General features: G+C 37.8%; 3 protein-coding genes across 3 annotated transcripts in view; 2 read left to right on the forward strand and 1 right to left on the reverse strand.

Moving 5' to 3' along the window:
- The window catches only part of myo1hb (myosin IHb), a 30,438-nt gene extending 26,383 nt beyond the window's left edge, over positions 1–4,055 (reverse strand). Inside the window, exon 1 of the mRNA XM_047371676.1 lies at positions 3,968–4,055. The gene's annotated coding sequence lies outside the window, so the exon portion shown is untranslated. The remainder of the gene's footprint in view (positions 1–3,967) is intronic.
- LOC124872025 (synaptic vesicle 2-related protein-like) lies at positions 1,070–12,498 on the forward strand. The gene is made up of 16 exons (XM_047371677.1): positions 1,070–1,230; positions 1,448–1,581; positions 5,805–5,890; positions 5,973–6,071; positions 6,162–6,233; positions 6,318–6,442; positions 6,536–6,599; positions 6,699–6,824; positions 6,909–7,037; positions 7,157–7,230; positions 8,673–8,749; positions 8,836–8,940; positions 9,088–9,199; positions 9,289–9,370; positions 9,445–9,534; positions 11,872–12,498. Exons 1-16 carry the CDS (start codon positions 1,169–1,171, stop codon positions 12,070–12,072), a joined length of 1,638 nt encoding a protein of 545 aa, XP_047227633.1. The 5' UTR covers positions 1,070–1,168; the 3' UTR covers positions 12,073–12,498.
- A 4,033-nt stretch (positions 12,499–16,531) lies between these two features.
- ssh1b (slingshot protein phosphatase 1b) overlaps positions 16,532–23,293 on the forward strand; it is a 33,363-nt gene continuing 26,601 nt past the window's right edge. The window contains exons 1-2 of the mRNA XM_047372274.1: positions 16,532–16,895; positions 19,001–19,038. Coding sequence (XP_047228230.1) covers positions 16,824–16,895; positions 19,001–19,038 — 110 coding nt within the window. The 5' untranslated portion in view covers positions 16,532–16,823. The remainder of the gene's footprint in view (positions 16,896–19,000; positions 19,039–23,293) is intronic.

Raw genomic sequence — 23,293 nt, forward strand, 5'->3', positions numbered from 1 at the left:
TGCTCATCAAAAGCGACAGGAATTATAATTACAGAAAAAATGCACTTAATCCCTGTTTGAAGACAGTTTTGTTTTACAGTATGTGCTTTGGACAAGTAGATCACCAGGATAATGTATTTATTACAGAGACAGAAAAAGGCTAGTTCAGGTTGGAAAGAAGATGGACAAATATTCCAATGTAGTTGTGTAGTTTTAATACAGTGTTAACTAGTTTCTGGTAACAGACTGGTCATTTTTAATGTCTTTAACACAATTACTAAAAAAAAAAAAGAAACAAAAGAAACAAGAAATACCACTGACGACATACAAGGTTTAGCAAGAAAAACATTAGGGTAATAGCACCACCTACAGTCTGTCATACATTATGACACTCATGAGAAACTACATTAAAAACGGTATCAAATGAATTCTTTTTTTTTTTTTACAGAACACCTTATATTTTTTAATTTGAAACATTTGTCCGCAGATAAATTCCTTATTTGTAATCGAACAGTTATTTTTGGTGTTTTGTGGAAGTCAAAACAGAAAAGAATCACTCGTCAAGAACTAGTTATGCCTCTATCCATGCCATGTCGGATGTTTAAAAAATGAACATGACTCAAATGAAGCAAAAAGCATATCTTTTGTTCTTGTAGTTTGGAGAATAAAGTGAGTGCCATTCAATATTAATGGCCCACTTTTATTTAAAAACCTTGAAAACAGACGCATTTATTATTTCTTCAAACCTTTTATTTCTATCAGAATTTCTGATCCAGCTATTCTATTTTTGTCTACATTTTTTCATTTTTTTAACCAAACTCAACAATACATTGTTGCTGATTATTACTTTTTACTCCAAAAGGACCGTCTTATGCAGTTTTTAGTCGCATTAATTTTTTTTTTTCTTCTAGGATCTTCCATTTTATAAATTGCATTTGTTTAAAGCCCATTTGCTTTTCGTGCCAACGCAATGATCCCTGTATAAAGCTTTATTGTGAATATCTGCTTGAATTGCCACACTCTTGTTTCCTGGTGTGACCACGCCCCCTTCAGTTTCTGCAGGTATTTTGTTCACTGATTGGTTGTCTCATTGAAACTTGAAGCAACTGCTCTAGCAGGTTTGACAACAAATGACCAGTTTGTCTTCAGCTGAAGTTCTGCGCCCTGCTGTCTACTGCAGGACTGCAACATGGACAACTGGAATAGATCTACTAAAGTCACTTACAGGCGCTGGAGTAATCCTGAACCAGGGTAAAAACACCCCCAAATTATGTTGCTTTCTTTTTAATTCACTGAAAGGTGATATAGTCTTAGAAAACGAATGTGCTTTCAAGGTTTCCAGAGCTAATGCTACTTTATTTCCTCATTTGAACATATTATTTTATACAGTTAACTGTGATATACAATGAAGGAAGCCATTTTAATTGGGTAATGACTGAATGTGTTCTTTCTGTGTGTTGACACTTAGAGATGAAGGTGATTTTGTGGGTCACACTGATGAAGACCAGGCCACTGATAATGAGATCTGCACTATTGCCTCAGCAATAGTTGACTCAAGGAGCAGAGAGTCTGCAAACAGCTCTGGAAATTATAAAGCTGCAGGTTTGTACAGGCCGTTTGCAAATAACACAGACTTATTTCCTTGTGTTATCAACTATTTCTGAAGGCACATGGTATACACAGATGTAGCAGTGTCATAATCAGCTGATATGGATGCATTTTAGATTTTTCCTAAGAAAAAAGGGAGAATGTAATGTAAAAAAACAATTATCTTTTTTACAAGTCAGTCTGTAAGTAAGAGATCAGTTTATATGGGCCATGGCCCATTCTAGTGTTTGATTATATTAGATCCACAACTGAAAAAAATAGGATCAATGCTCTAAAGTTAGCCTGCTGATTTATTTACCTTTAATAACTGAATCCATATTGTTCAGTAAGTCAACTTTCAATGTTCTGTAACACTATTATACTACTTTAGGAACATTGAACAAATATTATTGTCTGTGTCTATGTGGGAAAAATTGCATACTTATATGAGAGTAACAATACTTTAGATCTGAAATCACAAATAAGTTAGAGACTAATCATATATTGTCCTAATCAGTGTAACATCAATGATTTTAACACAGCTAGGGCTTTATTGCATGCAACATTCAATCCTTTAGCAAATATTTATTCATTTACAGTACCTTGTAAATCTAATCATACACTTCGGACATGTGGTCATGTTAAAATCCAAAATGTCAATGTAATTTATCGTGTTTTTATTTGACAGGCCAAAGCAAAGTAGTTGTGAAGTAGAAAGTTAATGACTGATCATTTTGAATTTATTTACATATACAAAAATTCAGTTGTGGCATGCATTAATATTCAGCTCTCCTGGCTCTTCTTTTAGATCTGAAAAACATTTCACTGCAACTACTGCTACTATTCCTTTGCACTGTTTCTACAAGCTGTACAGATCTAAGCAAGCCATGGCAAGTTTATTTGGATAGCACATTTCAGCAATAAGACAATTAAAAGGGCTTTAACCAAATTAATGATGTTGCAATTAAAAGTTTAAATAAAACAGTCAAAGCCAACTCTAAACAAAGGGGTTTTAACATTGATTTAAAAGAACTCAGGAATTTAGCATTTTTGCAGTTTTCTGGAAGTTTGTTCCAGATTAGTGGAACATGAGAAGTGAATGCTACTTCTCCATGTTTGGTTCTGATTTTAGGGATGCAGAGTAGACTTAAACCAGAAGACGTGAGTGGCCTTGAAGGTTGATACAACAGCAATAAATCTAGGTGCTAAGTGATTTATAAACTAACAAAAGTATTTTAAAGTCTATTCTCTGAGGTATCGGGAGCCAGCCAAACTGTTGCAGTAATAATTTGACTATAGATGAACGCAGATGGGAAAGGTTGGTGTAGTCTCGAGTGTAGTAGGTCTGGCGTCCTCTCTGTTGGGACCAACGGGGGGGGGGGGGGGGGGGGGGATCCATTCATCTTGTTGGAGTCTGTGGAGATTCCCTAGTGATGAAGAAGTCTCTTTCTGTGTCATTTATTTCTCCATGGTTCATCCTTATCTTAGCAGGCAGCTGTTGTCCTTCAGAACCCTGTTCTATCAGTTGTTTTGTACTCTCATGTCTCCTGTTTGTTGCTGAGGCAGCTGGTGTCTGATTCACAGAACAAAACTGGAAATGGAGAGTTGTATTTGAGACTTGAGACAAAATCAATCTTCCTTGAAATTATGTCATCTTACCGTGAAAATATTGAAGTTGTCAATAAAGTTCACCGTTCTGCAGCACATTCTTTTTTAAGCCTTTATCATCAGCAGTCTACTGAATCTTTCATCTCCACCCCGAACTGTTGGTAGAGGCCAGGGGTGAAAGTGAGCTGGTACGGTCCGGTACTGCGTACTACTAACAGATTCTGCGCCGGTCAGTGTTGCCAGGTGTACGATAATTATCGTATTTGTACGATAATTTTGCTCTCTGTACGATGTACGATCAATATTCCTAAAAAAAAAAAAAAAGGCCAAATGTACGATAATTTGACCATTCCGTGAATGTGTGGTTGTAATCAGTTGTCAGCAGCCTATCACCAAAGTCTGTCGGAGTTTTTTGTGAACCCTGAAGGCATCTGTGTCCGGATTCGGGAACAGATGCTGGAAATTCCAGCCAATCGTGCTTTTCTAAATGTGACCTATGAGTGACGTAATGCGTTTGCCTCAGAACAACGGCCATGATTGGCTGAATAGTCCACTGCGCCCGCCCATGATTGAGGAATGAAAAAAAGAAAAGAAGAAGAAACAGAGCCCGACACTGTGGCGCTGCAGATGTTGATAAATCTATTCCGTACTGACGCCACAAAGCTGCGAGTGCCTGTTAGACGATATTCAACACATCAACAGACTTGTTATTTTGGTTATGACGAGTGTACGATAATTTCCCTCAAAATACGATAATTTTATGTCTCTAGTACGATAATCCTACATTTCTCACCTGGTAACACTGGCGCCGGTACGCAGTAAGGGGAAGAGGGAAGAACCGCTGTCTGCTATGAAGCCGTCATCCAGAACCAGTTACGGCTGCAAAAACCCACGAGCACACAAAGAAGATCAGATCCGCTACCAATAGGCAGTCTAAAACATAAATATAGTTATTTTCCCCTCATTCCAAATAGTTTCTGAACTGTTCTGCTATGCTGGGAGCCTAAATGCTCTTGCATTGCTTCTCGGAGCTCGTGGCTGTTGTGAACGACCAGCCTTTAAAACGAGCACCACTACGTTTAATGTCTGTCTGCTCGCTGCTAAATACCTCAGTTAAAAGCAAAGGGACAGAAACTGGTTGTGTTTCATGTTATTTTGCTGAATTACAACAACACAGTACAGCTCGAAAACACCGTGAGATTTCACATACACTACACGAGAGCACATGCGCGCTTACCTCCGAAACAGAACGGTTGCCAAGGAGATCAGTGCGTTCGATTTAATGGACGGGGAGATTTTACACAGGTGGTGCACAGACATAAAAAACAGCCGTTTGCATTAGGACAGGACGAACAATAAATCACTTACCATCTACAGACTTTTAAATAAAAACCGCGAAAACAACTGAACCGTCAAATGTTTTATTTAAATTAAATCAAAACTTGACCACAATGCAGAGAACAATAACTTCTTTGTTCAAAAGAAAAGACGGAAACTGAAGATGAAAAGTTATGCATTAGAAAATGGTTTATCATTGTTTCATGCATGGGAGTTCTTTAACAACTTTAACTACATTATCAAGTGATTCTAATTTCTGCCTTATACAGACAGCCTACATTGAAGTAAAATATTGATACGTTTTAATTAGTTTGAGTTTGGACTTTGCTGAGAGAAAGAGATCTCGAGGGGGCCACAGACGCACCCAGTGCCTCCCCAGTACCCCCCTCTAGCTCCACCCCTAAGTACTGGCAAGAATTTAAAACTACTTTCACCCCTGGTAGAGGCCCACTGAAGAAGACCTTGATCTTGAGACCTTGTACTTTGTTCAGCAACTGAGTGAAATCCTCTTTCAGGATTTTCTGTGTATGATGTAGAGACTTAGGTTTTTGCCCTGCAATATATCTCAGGCTCAGTCAGATTTTGCAGTCTGGAACATGTTTTCCCATCTTCACATCAACTCTGCCCAGCTCCAATGTCCCTGCTGAAGAAAAAAAATCCTACAGCATGATACCTCCGCCACTATGTTTCACTGCAGTTATGGTAATTTCAGGGTGCAGTGTTAGTTTTCTGCCACACATCGAGTTTTGCTTGACACCCTAAAACTTCAATTTTGGTCCCAACTGATCAGAGTACTGTCTTCCATATAGCTTTCTTCCTTCCACTTTTCCACAAAGACTAGGTTGGTGGAGTGCAGAATTAAGAGTTGTCTTGTCAACATATTCTTGCACCTGAGCTGTGGATGTCTTAGGTCCCCCAGATTGGCTGTGAACCTCTTGGCTTCTCTGGCTAATGCTCTCCTTGCCTGCTCACGCCTGGGTAGATATGACGTTTGACACACGTTTTCTTTTTCTTTTTGTTGGATAGAAGCTTGCTCAGTGGTGCACTGGGGTTTATTTAGGCCTATGAGGGTAAAGGATGTTGAATACAAATCACAAATTTGTATTAAAATAAGTAATCTGAATTTTGTCAAATTGCAACCACAAACAACGGTGAATTTTCTTTGAGCTTTTATGTGATAGACAACCATAAATTAGCACATTATTGTAATGTGGAAGGAAAAGGATACATGTAAGTAAAGTGCCTCACAAAATGACACGGATCATTCTGTCTTTGCCCCTTACCTTTCGCAGAAACCTTTACAGTGGACAATGCACTGGAAGCGTTTGGATTCGGAGTCTTTCAATGGAAGATTTCGCTCCTTACGGGACTCGCATGGGTAAGAATCCCTAAGAGACGCTGAAGAGCCTTTCTGTCATTATCTCCATTTTGTGTCTATCTTATGTGTTCCCCTGCATCAGATTGGAGATGCCATGGAGATGATGATCCTAAGCATCCTGGGACCCCAGATGCACTGTGAGTGGAGTCTCCCCGGCTATCAAGTGGCGCTTATAACATCCGTAAAGAGCCTTTAGGTGCTTTTTGAGAAAATGGTGATAGTGTAATTGATTATATTGTTTGCACTCAGTTTTTTTTATTATTCACATCAGGTTGTCTTTATTGGGATGGGGTTCAGTTCTGTTGCTTGGGGTAATGTGGCTGACAAGTACGGAAGACGAGTAGTAAGTGTCACATCTTGGCTTTTTAAGGTGGATTTGATTTCCTTTCAGTACCTCATGTTTTTCTGTTTGTTTTTGTGGTAAAAGGGTCTGACAGTTTGTATGTGTTGGACTCTGTACTACGGCCTGCTGAGTGCCTTCAGTCCAGTCTACAGCTGGCTGCTGGTCCTTCGAGGCCTCGTAGGCTTTGGCATCGGAGGAGCACCTCAATCGTAGGTTCTCTCCATCTTTCTTCTGAAAGCAATTTTTTTGATGGGTTTTGGAGGATTTGTTTGAATAACAAAAAATTTTCACTTTTTTTTTAGAGTGACTCTGTACTCAGAATTCCTTCCAGTGAAGGCGAGAGGCATCTGCATCATGCTGATTGCGGTATTCGGAGTTTGTTATTGTGCAGTTTATCGAAGTTTAAACTAAAGTCATTCAGAAACAAGGCAAAGCATTTCTGACAGAAGCATTTGTGTTCCTCAGGCTTTCTGGGCCATTGGTGCTGTGTTCGAGGTCTTGCTTGCCCTGTGGGTAATGCCCACTCTGGGTTGGAGGTGGCTGCTCGGCCTCTCCGCCATTCCAATAGGAATCTTTGTTTCTTTCTGCTATGTAAGTATATTTCATGACATTACATGATCTCTGTAGCAAAATAAGCCATTGGCAAACTCTGAGCTACCTTCATGTGTCACACAGTGGTTGCCTGAAAGTCCTCGTTTTGATGTGCTGTCAGGGAGAAGAGATAAGGCCATGGCAACTTTGACTCGCATTGCCCGAGATAATGGCAAAGAAATGCCTCGGGGAACACTCATTGAATATAAACAGGTGAGGTTGGGCATAAATGTTTCCTCAGGGATGAGATGATGAAGATGTGCTCACAGCATGAAGATTATTTTTATTCATATATTAACACAAGCATCTATTTTTGTCTTTTATTTTCACAGAGTGAACGTGGACAATTTAAAGATCTTTTTTCTCATCAGTACTGGAAGACTACTCTTCTTCTGTGGTTTATATGGTTAGTTTGATGAATGTATCATTGATTAGTGTATCATTGGGTTTGTAGCTGCTCAGCAATCAGCAAATAGAAACTGTGTTACAGCTATATAGAAAGATTAGTGTTATATTGTCATAGTGATAAACTCCAGTACAAGATATTTACCAAATTAATGTAGCGTTGTAGGTTTAGTTTGTTCTGTGTGATGTTTTAATGAGCATCTAAAGTGCTTTAAACAGTCGTAGCACATAGAAACTGGGAGCAACACAAAGCTCATAAATCAACAGGTTTTATCATAACTTTATATGCACCATCATGCACATGAATGTCATATTGATTTTGAGATTTCATTGATAAATTTCAAAAAAAGATTTTAGGGTTAAAGGTTTTCATGTCAAACAAAACATTATTTTTTTATAATAGTAATTGAATGCACAAGTTTACATTTAATTTCTGTAATCCACACACCTGAACCACATACTTTTTGTTGCCATCAACAAGTTTAATATACAAAATGAGCTGTACATTTGACCAAAATGAATGCCGTTCATTAAAATTGGGTAATTTCCAGGGACCCACCAGGTTTTTAAATGTACCCCTCAAATTATTTTAGGGGGGTTGATGTCGGGGACATCCCAGAAGCTTATTGCTCTAATCTCTGCTTGGAACAATTGTCCTGTTGGAAAACACCTAATTATGTCTAAGTGTCAACTACCTGGCTCACTCAAAGATGACAGAAATGTCGATGGGATGTTCATGTTTTACCAAAGTCCAGTGAAGTGATTTCAACCTCCACTTGAACTGAGAGTGTGCTGAAACAACTGAGCTTCTAGCCCAACTTAAATTTGCATATGCCCATATGGACAAACCAAATGCCTTCTGGAGGAAAGTTTTATGGTCAGAAAAGACGAGGATTGATCCATGGGGCCACAATGACAAGATGTAAGTTTTGAGGAGTCAAGTTGACGCTTTTAAAACCAAGATCATTGTCCCAGCTGTCAAGCATGGCAATGGTAGCATCCTGCTGTGGGCCTGTGGGTGGAATACCAAAGACGGAGAAATGCCTCCCCTTTCTTCCAACTTTACATCAAATCCATAGGTAGATCAGTGAAACCTGAACACAAATGGATGCTCCAACAGGACAATAATCCCCAAAACACATCATACCAGGGTGTGGATCATTAAAACAGCTCACATTAACTTATTTGAATAGCCCCCCAAAGGCACTCCTGAAAGATTGATGGACTATGATTAAAAATCAGGTTAATTGTACAATCATTCAATGAAAAAGAAGGGCTCAAATAAATTATAAAAAATCCAAAATAAATATTACATTAATGTCCATGATAAACATATGTAAACTTCTGATCCCAGCTGTATGAGTTGCTCTAATTCCCACTACTTTAATATATTACTGTCTAAAATCTAACCTCTGCTCCTGTTTTTTTTTTTTTTCACCAAAGGTTTGCAAATGCCTTCTGTTACTACGGGATTGTCCTGTTGACCACTGAGCTGTTCCAAGCAGGGGATTCATGTGGAAGTGTGTGCCATCTTCGAACCCGATAAACAGTTGGACCTTTTTAATGTGACCAAACATAAATATAAAACTGCTCTCTTTCCTTATAGCGACCCAAGGAGCGAAGAACGAACCGAGGTGTAGACTTGAATGTAAATATTTGACATCAGCTGATTACAAAGATCTTTTATGGACAACCTTGGCGGAGTTCCCAGGTAAAATGCTTGCCAATAGCTTTTTCTGAGGTGCGGAGTTGATCTGTAAAGTGCTGTATTGTGTTCCACTGGATTAGCCTAAAGGAAAATGTGTTAAGTTTACTCAGCTAAAGCCTTCACAACATTTTTTTCCTGTTTTTTCCCCAGGTCTTTTAATTTCCCTTTTTGCAGTTGATTATCTCGGCAGGAAGAAAAGCATGGCGATTTGTTTCTTCATGTTTTCTTTGTGTATCCTGCCCTTGTTTGCTTGCACTGGGAGGTGAGATAGTTTGCTGCTGTTGTTTCAGAGAACAAACACGTTTGAGACCTACCGCATCGCTGACCCTCTGTTTCTTTTTGTCCATACAGGATAGCTCTCACAATCTTCATCTTCATTTCCAGAGCCTTCATCTCAGGTGGATACCAAGTAGTTTTCGTTTACACACCGGAGGTATGAATCAGGTTTGCATTAAAAATATGTGTAGAGAAATGAAGCTCTAACACACTCTTATTATTGTTATTTAGGTTTTTCCTACAGAAATCAGAGCCTTAGGAATGGGGACTTCAAGTGCTGTTGCAAGGATTGGTGCTCTGATTACACCATTCGTGGCTCAGGTATGCAGCTCTATCATGCAGTTTAAACCATATATTTGCATACAGTGTATAAAAATACACTCCCTTATTCAGACATTATCTAGTGCTAATGTTGGAATCAGTTTTAGAAGAGATATATCCACACAGAAGATAATAAAGGTGTGTGCAGTGGGCTAACAACATATGTCATAATATGTGGAAAACTGGGTGGAATCGATAATCAAGAAAGGTATCTTGAAGAACAAATCAAACTAAACTTTAAGTCAATTAAAATAACCCAAAATATTTCCATTTGCAAAATGTCAAAATATTGAGGGCAGAATTGTATTCCTTTCTTCAAACTCTTAATTTTGCATACATTAATATTGCATTAAGATGGCAACGTCTTTAAACAGTTTGGAAAACCCCAGATGATGATGAGATGGCTTTGTAAGCTTCTAATTGGAAACATTTGAGTTAAATGGTGGCCCAACTTCAGGTGTATTTTTAAGGTATCACCTCAAAAGCACTGCTTTCTTATGTGACATCATGCAAAAATCAAAGGATATCTGCCAAGATATCCAGAAGCAAATTGTGGACCTCCACAAGTCTGGTTCATCCTTGATTACAATTTCCAGATTCCTAAATGTGCCTTATCCATCAGTTCAAACAACTACAGTCAGGTATAATCTCTGTGAGAATGTCCAGCCATTATACAATGCAGGGAGAAGACTGGTTCACATTAATCTCTGGTGTCCTAGAGATGAATGTGTTTTGATGCAAAACATGTGTCATCCCCACAACAAAATCAAAACCCCATGTGAAGATACTGGCTTACCCTGTACGACAGTTTCATAATTCACAGTGAAACAGGTTCTGCACCAAAATGAGCTTAAACCCCACTCAGAGAGAAAGAAACCATTACTCCAAAAGCAATATAAAAAGCCAGATTACAGTTAGCAAACTTAATTTTTGTAGTTATGTGCTGTAGTCTAATTAACCAATAATTTAAGTGTTTGGCCATCGTCACATTTGGAGGAAAAAGGGGAAGGTTTGCAATCCTAAAATCACCATCCAGACTTTAAAGTACAGGGTGGTAACATTATTGTATGTTGCTACCTTGTTTTGCTTCAAGAGGGAATGGTGCACTTCACAAAATATGGTATCATGAGGAAATAACATTATGTGTAAATATTAAAGCATTATCTCTAGTAAGTAAGTAAACTTTGTTTATATAGCGACCTTTACAATCAAGGACCACATATAAAAATATATGTATAAAAACAAAGAAAAAAGATAAACAGAAGAGCATAAAGCTAATGATAAAACAGAAATAACAGACTTGCAATCGTGTAGAGATAAGGGCAATGCATTCCTCTACTTGGGGGCTACCACTACTAGTAGCCTTTGATCAAAGGATCTCAGACCGCTTGGAGTGTAGAGCTCTCAACAGTAAGCGATATAGGCAGGAGCTCTACCACACAAAGCTCTAAAAGTGAGTAATGTGCTGACGGTCAAGATCCTACTTATTCAAACCACAGAAATAGGCTGTTAGATTAATGGAGAGGTTATGAAATAGAAGCCAGAATGATCACCTCTAATTCATCTTCTGACACCAGAGTTTAAAGTTTGAAGATATTTTTCAGCTAAAAATGTTTCTGAGTTATCAAGAATGATGCTCCAATCACATGGCACAATCACGTATAACACCAAAGTGTTTGAGATCAGGGGCAATAATTGGGATTTCTGTCTTATCAGAATTCATCGTCAGGTCACAAAGCCGATGTTTGTTAATGGTAAAGAAATTTAACAAGGAGACAAGTTTAGATATTCAGTTGGCTTAAAAGAACAATACACCTCAATATCATCAACGTAGAAATAATAAGACACATCTGCAAACTGCCTACTTAGAACTCTTGTAGTGCCCTGTAAAAGACAAGAATACATGTCAGTCTTAAATTATATTTAATACATAAAATGTTAAATTTAGAAGCATGTAGTGGTATTTATCCTGGAATGTCCCCATTCTTGTTCAGCGAATTATTTCACAGAAAAACCATTGAAGATATACATCAACAGTTAACCCTGTTGCAATCCTGTTGAGACCCTGAGATTTAAAAAAAAAAATTATGAATGTATTTTGCTTCTTTATAAACATTTCGATCTTTTTCATGTTTTTAGATCCGTAGTGGTGACATACAGACACAGACAAATGCATTTCATTAATTTAAGTAGATTTAGTCAGCGGGGAAAACAAATATTACATTGAGGTGGTTGTACACAGAAAGAATACCACTGTTAAAACTATATAATTGTAGATTAAAGTAACAAATATTTGCAGGTTTCTCTGACTCTACATATTTTGTCTGTTGTCTCCAGGTGATGCTCAGGACGTCAATGTATCTGACCCTTTTGGTTTACTGTGGCTGCAGTCTGCTGGCTGCCATTGCATCCTTAATTCTGCCTATAGAAACTCTGGGTAGGGGTCTACAGGAGTCTGAACATTACCAGGAGGCTTTAGGGCAAACAACCAATGTAACCAGTCAGTCAAATGGTACAACACAGTCTATGGACCAGTAATAGGTCAACCAGGAACAAAATAAAATAATGTTTTGTGCCTTCTAAGCTTTCTGAGGATACTTTTGCCTATGGAATGATGGACTGAATTATCAGAATGATGATGATGAGTGAAGAGCATCAGTGGACAATCTCATTACAGGTGGGAGAGAAATAACAGAAGGGCTGCTGTCTGTGTCTGATTAAACAGAAGTTTGTTCTTGAACTGTTTTATTCAAAGCTGTGTAGACTTTATTAACAGTTCAATAACCAGATAAATAAAACTCAAACAATTGCCTTGACTCATCCCATTATATAATTTGCCCAAGTCTTATTGCAAAAGCTATGTTTTGACAATTAGGCCCAAAGAGTCGGTTAATTCCTATAAGACATTACTTGGGGCCAAATGGAAAGACCATTTTCAAAATAAATCACCCCATATTTTTTCCACTGTTCTGTGTATGTGTATTTTACTTAACTAGATGTGAGACCACATGAAAAAAAACACATCTTAGTGAAATTTTATTTAATTTAGGGCTTAAATTTAATTTAAACCAGCACTAGGCTGGTTTAAATCTTATTTGTTTGACAGATTCCAGTTTGTTCATGTAAATGATAAATCATCTTTAAACTCCAGGGTTAATTGTGGAGTACCACAGGGTTCAGTAATTGGGCCAATTCTCTTTATATATGCTTCCAATAGGTAAAATTATCAGGCAGCATAGAATACATTTTCACTGTTACACAGATGATACTCAGCTTTACTTATCCATAAATCCTGATGAGCCCAACCAGTTAGATAGACTACAAGCATGTCTTGAAGATATAAAAACTTGGATGTCTTTAAAGTTTCTGCTTCTAAATTCAGACAAGACAGAAGTTGTCATCTTTGGACCGGAGTCTTTAAAAAAGAAACTGCTTAGTCAATCACTTAACCTGGATGGCATTAAATTGACCTCCGAAAATAAAGTAAAAAACCTTGGTGTTATTTTTGACCAGGACATGTCATTTAAATCCCATATTAAACAGGTTTCTAGGGTTTCCTTCTTTCATCTCCGGAACATTGCCAAAATTAGAAATATCCTGTCCAGGAGTGACGCTGAAAAACTAGTCCATGCATTTGTTACTTCAAGGCTAGACTATTGTAATTCTTTACTATCAGGATGTCCACAAAATGCAGTTAAAAGCCTTCAGCTGATTAAAAATGCTGCAGCAAGAGTTCTGATGAAAATTAAAAAGAGAGATCATATTTCTCCTACTTTAGCTTCACTTCATTGGCTCCCTGTTAAATTTAGAATAGAATTTAAAATTATCCTCCTCACATCTAAAGCCGTTAATGATCTAGCTCCATCATACATCAGAGATCTGATTGTTCCATATGTTCCTAACAGAGCACTTCGTTCTCAGACTGCAGGTTTACTGGTGGTTCCTAGAGTCTCTAGAAGTAGAATGGGAGACAGATCCTTTAGTTATCAGGCTCTTCTCCTGTGGAACCAGCTCCCAGTTTTAGTCCATGAGGCAGACACCCTGTCTACTTTTAAGGCTAGGCTTAAAACTTTCCTTTTTGATAAAGCTTATATTTAGAGTGGCTTAGGTTATCCTGAGCTATCTTCCTTATTTTTACCTCCATCTTCTTTCCTCCCTGTTGGATGGAGTAAGGAGGAGTCAGGTTTAGCCTAAACCGGCTCAGTTATAGTTGAGGTGCAAACACACCCTCCATTTCTGCTACCTGTATAACCCCTTCTCTTTTCCAATGGTTATAATCAATCTGACAGAGAGAAGTATCCCAATCGTTGTAGTTTTTAGTATAACAGTGGCCATCAGTGGGCTCTAGATGGACAAACTGTCTATAAGGCTAGGCTTAAAACTTTCCTTTTTGATAAAGCTTACAGTTAGAGTGGCTTAGGTTATCCTGAGCTATCTGTGTAGTTATGCTGCTATAGGCTTAGGCTGCTGGAGGACATAACGACCACTTTCACCCTCTTCGCTACATTCTCACACTACTCTCCAATTTTGCATTATTTGCTGTTATTTCAGCTTTTAACCTTGTTCTCTCTATTCTCTTCCTAGAAGCTACACCTGGCCTGGCTCTGTGTCTACCTGTGACACCTTTCTGGAGAGGGGAATCGTCCGAGCTTCTGCTGGCAACAACTTAATGCTCACCCTCTACCAATGATCCACATGGCCCTGTCTTTCAGTGTTTAACCCTTTCTCTCTCCTAGACATGGCAATTGACTGAGCTTTTACTGTAACTAACTCTATGTGCTCTCTTTCAGACTCTAACCTTGAAAACTGGCTTAGAGTTTATCTGTTCTTTCTTTCTAGGTGAAATGACTAAAGGAGCTACATCTATTAACATTTACTTTTCCTTCCCTGGATCAGTGCTTCTTTGTTCTCTTTGTGTCTCTGCTCTGTTCTCTCAAACCCCCAGTCTGTCGTGGCAGATGGCCGCTCACACTGAGCCTGGTTCTGCTGGAGGTTTCTTCCTGTTAAAAGGGAGTTTTTCCTCTCCACTGTCGCTACATGCATGCTCAGTATGAGGGATTGCTGCAAAGTCAAGTGACTGTCCACTGTCTCTACATGCTCATCCGGGAGGAGGGAATGCTGCAAGTCACTGACTGGATGCAATCTGCTGGGTTTCCTTAGACAGAAAAACGTTTTATCCAATTTGAATAAATAACTGAATCTGACTGCACTGTTCAATGATTAGGATTAATTGGAATGTATGTACCTGACTTTTGTGAAATGCCTTGAGACAACATGTGTTGTGTATTGGCGCTATATAAATAAACTGAATTGAATTGAAATAAAACCTTTATAGATGGGGGGAAAAAGAACTGCTAAATGTATAAAATTTTACAATTACCCTTTATTTTTTAATTAAATTAAGCATATATATTGTAACTTAGTGCTTGTCCAAATCGGAATAATCTTTATAATAATGCATTATAATTTCATATCTTTTGGGAAATGGCTTGTAATTTTTACTATGTCTCATTTCAAAAGTAATCATATCCCAGGAAATTTAACATATTTTGACACCGTAAAACCACTATTTAGTCTAATTTTAGGTATTAGACAAAACGCAAAGTGGTGCATTATGATGAAGTGGAAAGAAATTGATGAATTGTTATATATAATTTAAAAAATAAAAATACCACAAAACTGTGCTTTGGATTTGTTTTAAGCCCTCGTGTGTTATTACTTTTCCTTCCAACTTTTTGCTGCAATTACAGTTTCAAGTCTTTTGTGGCATTTCTCCAGGTTTACCTATCTAGAGACTGCATGTTTTGCCCATTCTTCATTGCAAAATAGCTCAAACTCTTTCTGATTATCAAAGAGCGACAGTGAACAGCAGTTTCAAGTCTTGTAACAGATTTTTGTTGGATTTAGGTCTGGACATTGACTAGGTGGTTCCAACAAATTAATATTCTTTGACCTTCTTTCATCTAAACCATTTCATTGGAATACACTGGCTGTAGTCTTGTTATTCTGAAGGTAAACCTGTAACCCAACCTCAAATCTTAAGCAGCCTCTAGAAGGTTTTCCTCTAAGATTGCCCAGTACTTCGCAATAAAACCATACCCACAGCAGGATTCTGCCACTACAATGCTTCATGGAGGGAACGGTGTGTTGCAGCGTTTAATTTTTGGTGACAATAGGCCAAAATGCAATATCACAGCCAGTGGTTTTATTCCAGAAGTTTGTACAGTGTTTCTTGCAGAAGTCATTTAACTCAAATGTACAACACTTCTGCCATAAATACTTTATTTACATCACAATACTTTTATAAGTTTATGTTTAGTAGTTGTAAACGGTTATGGACTGGCATTTCTGACGATGTCCAAAACCCTGTCCCTTCAGTGACTCTGAAAAATAGACAAAGGGTGAGGACAGTCCAATAACCTTTTCAGCTCCCCTCACTTTCCTCTGCAGGGCCATCTTCTCTGCCATCTTGCAGTCAGAGTACCACATTGTTAGGCAGTATATTCAATTTAATTAAAACATATATGGAGCTAACAATTTGTACTTTGAGTCTGTTGCATTTATAAACTGTCTTATTGAATAAAATAGCTTCTACGCAATTCGTAAGGCTAATAAAAATATATTTTACTGAGCTTCCAGAAATTTGAATGTATAAAATACATTTATTTTATTGTCATGTTATTTTGTTTTACTATTTATAATCTGTATCTTATTACCATCATTTTATAATTTATGTAATTTTTAAAAAGGCTTCTTGCACGAGTTTTATAATTTATTGTGAAATTTTTGTTGTATTTTTGTATTGATTATATAATTTCAATGATAATTTTTATAAAAGGATACTTGCATGGTTGTTATGTAGCAGAAAAACACTAACAGCATGGTATGGGAGTTCCTAGTCTGGTCTGTCACCTTGACAACATTGGCCCAATGGCAGAGCGCACGCGAAGTAGGCCAGCCAATCAGAGGCAGCCGCTAAATCTTCGTCTCATTTCTGTCCCGCTTTGCTACCTGCAGGTTGTTTTGTTTGTCTGTCCGCCGTGAACATCTCTGGGACCGCTACCTGGAGCCAAACACGGGACCTCTGCCATCACTTCCCGCTCATGAGGGCTCCGGGAGCCGCGAAGGGGACACGGAGCGGGCTCTGTGGAGTCAGGTGGCGTTGAATGAGAGAGTCTGACTAGGCAATATTTTCTACCCGGTGACAGAGGTAGAAGCAGCGGCGCATCCTTCTCCCCTCCCTTCCCTGTTCCTTTGCTGCCCTCCACGGCCGCCGCAGCCCACCGGCCATGGCCCTGGTGACTCTGCAACGATCTCCCACCCCCAGTGCGGCATCCTCGGCCAGCAGCAGCGCGGGGGAGGTGAGTGAGAAAGCCGGGGATTAGGATTTGTGTGGGGGACGTTAAGAACGCTCTTGCAAGAACCGATGCAATGAGTGGCGACTAGTATACTGCAAGTCATACCTGCTCGATGCTTTGTGCACTGGACATGCTTCTGTTTCGGTTGTTTGTTGCCGCTTTTGTAGCGGATTTGTAAACAAAATCCTGCAGAGGGGGAGGGGGAGCTGTTCAGGGTTTAGCTGTCAAGTCAAAGTGCTCATTTTGCGCTCAGACGCTGCTCTCCCTGCTTGTTTAGTGGGATTTGTGCGCTCACAGCTTTTACAGTTTGGGAGAATAGCATCTTTGTGCACAGTTCAGTCCACAAACTCTGGGCTTCGCCTGTGACCTTTAAGTGATGTAATAAAAACTTAGAAACACAACTGTATTATGGGATGGTAGCTGATTTGTGGAAAAAAAACACGTGGTTCGTTGCATTTGTCCTCAAACCACACATAATAAAGATAAGCCAGCTTTTTCTGTCTGCAATTATCCTTTATTTTTCTGTTTAAACAGCTGGTGTTGTTATTGTATAGATTAAAAAGGAGATATTATTTGACTTTCAATGCATTAACCAGAAAATCATACATTCAATATATCTTTCTTAACTTTACTGAATGGAAAGAAAAAGCATTCGCTTTCTTGCCTCATTCATATTTAAATAATTAAGTTCTTCATATCACATTTTCAGCACAGTGGCTCCCAATTCTATAGTTAGGGGGAAGGAAAAATACATAACAACTCTGACCAGCAGATGGCGCTGCCATATGTTTTAGGGAAATCTGATTGTTTTAACAGCAGCAAAACGTGTCACATTTCTGGATATATTTAGGTACTGCAAGGAATGAAACTGCTCCCGACTCCTTATAAACAATAAAAATATATATGAGTCAATCTACGTAAAATGTGGAATCTCACAGTCACAAATCAGCTAAAATGTGCAACTTGAAAAAAACTTGAAAAGGTTAACTTCTGTTTGTGTTTGATATTTAAAAGTATTTTACTTTAGAAGTAATGCGCTATGTGTTTGTTATTGGTGTTACCCGTGATCTAAACATTATTGTTTGTTTATTATTTTTTTTATGAAAATCTGAATATTTTTGTAAAGGCAGACTAGTGAAGAATAATATCATGAAAAACATTCTATTATTTGTCATTTTTTAATCAGGTGTTTAATGCTTACATGGCATTTACAAAATTATTTGAATCTCAACTGTATATATATATATATATATTCCAAAAAAAAACTATCATTGTTTTAACAAGACAGCTGTGTTACAAATTCTCCAATATCGTCTGCTTTCTTGTATAAACTGTCAATGCCTAAAATATTCCAGTGTTTTAAGTTACATTCATTGTTATTAAAATGCACAAAAAACAGGGTCTAACACCAATGATGTCACATCAGTTGTCCATGATAGCACCCATAGGGCACAATTTGACCTTTAATTTGTTAACTTTTCATTTTAATATTTCATTTTGTTTCCTTTTGTTTTTTAACATTTCAAATCCTAAAATTCAATCATTTATCAACCTTTCATTGTGTTACTTCTGGTCACTTTCCAATATTACATCTATTAAACATATTTTAAGCATTTTTAGTAGTGAAATCATGACATTTTTGATAATCATATTTTCCTTTGTTTTTCAGCTGTAATCAGTTTTCACAACCCCACATAAATGAGTATACCAGGATATTAATCTATTATGCTATTATTTAACACTATTACATGCCAACAGATGATGTGAAATATGATTAAAACTTAAAATGAACAATCTTTTACTCAACATTATTATATCAAATATTTTAAAATAAAAATAGATGAGATTTTGATGACTTTGACATTTTGTTTTCTTGAAATAATTAATGCATCTAAATTAACTTTTTAAACATTAGGAGCAGTCTATTTGTAATCTAATTGATACATTCATAAATATCATTTCTAACGGCTTACAGACATTGAAAGTTAAGCGATTAGGTTTTTTTTATTTTTTTTGTAGAATGACCCATATTGCCAAGATTATCTGAAACATTTCATTTACCGCTACTGTACAATTTAAGTTCTGTACTTTTTTTTCTTTTCTTTTAGGATTTCGGAAGTGATGATGACAGGAAAAATAATCAGAGGTAGGATCTATGCATCCTTTACAATATCCCTAAGTATTGCATTGTTGTTTGTGTTGTAAGTATTTCCTGTTTCATCCCTGATCAACAACTGCTGCAGATGCAACCAGGGGAAATTTTAATATTATATGCTTAGGTTATAATCACATAGAGTTTAATAGTCCAGCATTAAATAAGACTAAACAAGATTACAATTCCATCCATCCATTTTCTATACCTGCTTCTTCCATACTGGGTAAGATTACATTCCTTTAAATAATTTGGGACACCCCAGATAATGCTGTCATGGTTTTGTAAGTTTCTGGTAGATTGTTTCTCAGCATTTGGGCTAAATGGAGGCACACCTGCAGATGTATTTTAAGGCTACGCCTGAAACACACTGCTTCCTTGTGTGACATCATGAAAGATATCAGGAATGTAATGATGGAACTCCTCAGCTGTGATTTCAAGATGCCCGAAGGTGTTCATCTGTTCAAACAGTTGTCTGCAAATATAAACACCATGGAAATGTGCAGCCATCATACTGTTCAGGAAGGAGTAGGGTTCTGCATCCCACAGATGAAGGTGTTTTGGTGCAAAATGTGCACATCAACCCTAGAACAAAAGGGAAAGACCATATGAAGATGATGACTGAAGACGATAGGACAGCGTCATTATTAAAACCAGAGGAAAAAGTCTTTACTCCAAAAGAAACATAAAAAGCTCGATTACAGTTTGCGAATACAAAGACTTACGTTTTTGGAGACATGTCCTGTGATCTGATGAAACTAAAAGTTGTAGTCCATAATGACCATGGTTACATTTGGAGGTAATAGAGGAAGCTTGCAAGCCTGAGAACACCATCCTAACTGTGAAGTACAGGGGAAGCAGCATTAGCCTTGTGTAAGTGTTTTGCTGCAGGAGGGACTACTGTGAGGAGCTTTTGGAAGAAAACCCAAAACATTTGAACCATAAAGTCATAAAGATTAAAAGTCAAGTTCTAACAAACACTAATAAAATGTATGAAATCTTCTGAATTTTGTATTAGGCTCCAAAACATCTCTAAGAAAATCTGACCCTTTTCTGGCATTTAGCAAATTATTTTGGTAACCCTAACTGACCTAAAACAGGAAAAGTTTAATTTGATTTCATGTTTGACAGTTGGAAAAAGTGTCTCTTTTTATACAATCCATATGAACATCTGGTTTTAACTTGATTATGGTAAGTCTGACAAATTTTATTTATTAATGGACATTTCAATTCTGTTTTTAAAAAGGGTAAAAATTTCCAGACCTATACCAGTTTTCCAGGTTTCGACTATTTTGCAAAACTTACACCAATAAATCTTTTAGTTGGTGTTTTGATCAGGTATGGATCTGGAACTAACATCTATTTCCACTCGGGTATTTTTTGGGGTCTTAGAGCCAACCTGAGGATGTTGGATCTGATTTAGTCCAGACTGATCTAAATTTTCAACGATCAAACATTCCTCTATTCTGACTAGTCTTCTTGCTGCTGTCTGAACAGAAGCTGTGAGTCAGAATAATGCATCATTAGATGGGTTTGGTGGTATTACAGGTCCTTCTCAAAATATTAGCATATTGGGATAAAGTTCATTATTTTCCATAATGTCATGATGAAAATTTAACATTCATATATTTTCGATTCATTGCACACTAACTGAAATATTTCAGGTCTTTTATTGTCTTAATACGGATGATTTTGGCATACAGCTCATGAAAACCCAAAATTCCTATCTCACAAAATTAGCATATTTCATCCGACCAATAAAAGAAAAGTGTTTTTAATACAAAAAACGTCAACCTTCAAATAATCATGTACAGTTATGCACTCAATACTTGGTTGGGAATCCTTTGGCAGAAATGACTGCTTCAATGCGGCGTGGCATGGAGGTAATCAGCCTGTGGCACTGCTGAGGTCTTATGGAGGCCCAGGATGCTTCGATAGCAGCCTTTAGCTCATCCAGAGTGTTGGGTCTTGAGTCTCTCAACGTTCTCTTCACAATATCCCACAGATTCTCTATGGGGTTCAGGTCAGGAGAGTTGGCAGGCCAATTGAGCACAGTGATACCATGGTCAGTAAACCATTTACCAGTGGTTTTGGCACTGTGAGCAGGTGCCAGGTCGTGCTGAAAAATGAAATCTTCATCTCCATAAAGCTTTTCAGCAGATGGAAGCATGAAGTGCTCCAAATTCTCCTGATAGCTAGCTGCATTGACCCTGCCCTTGATAAAACACAGTGGACCAACACCAGCAGCTGACACGGCACCCCAGACCATCACTGACTGTGGGTACTTGACACTGGACTTCTAGCATTTTGGCATTTCCTTCTCCCCAGTCTTCCTCCAGACTCTGGCACCTTGATTTCCGAATGACATGCAGAATTTGCTTTCATCCGAAAAAAGTACTTTGGACCACTGAGCAACAGTCCAGTGCTGCTTCTCTGTAGCCCAGGTCAGGCGCTTCTGCCACTGTTTCTGGTTCAAAAGTGGCTTGACCTGGGGAATGCGGCACCTGTAGCCTACTTCTTTCTGTGTCTTACCCTCTTACTTGAGGGTGTCAATAGTGGCCTTCTGGACAGCAGTCAGGTCGGCAGTCTTACCCATGATTGGTGTTTTGAGTGATGAACCAGGCTGGGAGTTTTAAAGGCCTCAGGAATCTTTTGCAGGTGTTTAGAGTTAACTCGTTGATTCAGATGATTAGGTTCATAGCTCGTTTAGAGACCCTTTTAATGATATGCTAATTTTGTGAGATAGGAATTTTGGGTTTTCATGAGCTGTGTGCCAAAATCATCCGTATTAAGACAATAAAAGACCTGAAATATTTCAGTTAGTGTGCAATGAATCTAAAATATATGAATGTTAAATTTTCATCATTACATTATGGAAAATAATTAACTTTATCACAATATGCTAATATTTTGAGAAGGACCTGTAATTGTGTCTCTTTTAGTTTCTTGTTTCCCTGCTCACACCGTTTGTAACTGTTGTCAGATAACTAATTTGTTTATTCACATTGGTAAATTGTACCTGTGATATTCCAGCTGGGTGGTTGGACCAAATCTGGGCTTGATTCCTAGTCCCTTCCTGTGTCCTCAGTCTGCAAACATTCGCTCAGTCTCATGATTAACCTTTTCATCTTGAAATACATCATCAGCTCTTGAGATTTTACATATTTGGGTGCATTTGTTTTTGTTATATTCTTATCCACCACAGCTCACCATAGCTGCAGGTATCTTTAAGTCGAAGCTTATGCTGTCTCTTATTTTAACCAAATTAGGCAGCCTCTGCAAAAACCTGGTTTTGCTTTGTCATTCCAGAGATTTCAGGGACGTCTGATCAGAGAAAAAACTGAATCGAATCTATTTTAATATTAGTCTGAACTACTAAACTTGGACCGACATGAAGATGTCTGTTGCTAGGGGGAAAAACATAAAGGCTCAACCATTTTACAGGGTTGGACCTTTATAAAATCTTTATACCTTAACACAACAAGGAATTAATCATTCTTAGTAAAACACTTCTTATGATGTGTTTTTAATTGTTAAGGTAAATACATTGTCAAGTTGCATTCAGAGAATTTTATATAACAAACAAAATAAAAGTTATTGATTTATAAATAACTACAGTATAATCTATTAGGATTGATGGGATGCTAATACTGTTATGATTTGTGGGTGTTTTTGGGTTTTGTTTGTCTGTTTCACAGTTAAGGTTTTGAATCATTCTTCTGTTTATTATTTTCCTGGTTATGCTTTAGTTTTATGTTTTTCTAGTTGTATTTCTTTTAGTTTGTATCCTTGGATTTCCGTTCTGCTCAAGCCACGTTTTGTCCTGTCATTCAACTTTATTCGGTTCACCTGCACCTAGCTAATCTGTCTTCTTGCTTCACCTGGTCACACTCCATAAATACACACCCGTTCTGTCATTCGGCACAGAAACCTTTTCTCAATCATGCTCATGTCTTGTTTTTCGGATCATGCCATGCCTGTCTTGCCTGCCCGTTTATTGTTTTGTTCCTGCCTCTTCCTGTGAGTGAGTTTTTTGTTAAATCTTTTTTCACTTACCGTCATGCTGCCTGCTTGTCTGCATTCCGGGGTTCTACGCTGCACTCACCCTGACAAATACAGCATAATTTGTGTTTTTGGTTAAACATTTCAGCTAAACCAAGCTAATTTTTACCAAAGATGTGTTTGTGGGGAGATTTTTAATAGTTTGAGGTCTGGAATTTCCAATACCTTGTTATCCTTATTTTTCAGT

Source organism: Girardinichthys multiradiatus, chromosome 8 (genome assembly GCF_021462225.1).
Source record: "Girardinichthys multiradiatus isolate DD_20200921_A chromosome 8, DD_fGirMul_XY1, whole genome shotgun sequence".
NCBI classification, from domain to species: domain Eukaryota; kingdom Metazoa; phylum Chordata; class Actinopteri; order Cyprinodontiformes; family Goodeidae; genus Girardinichthys; species Girardinichthys multiradiatus.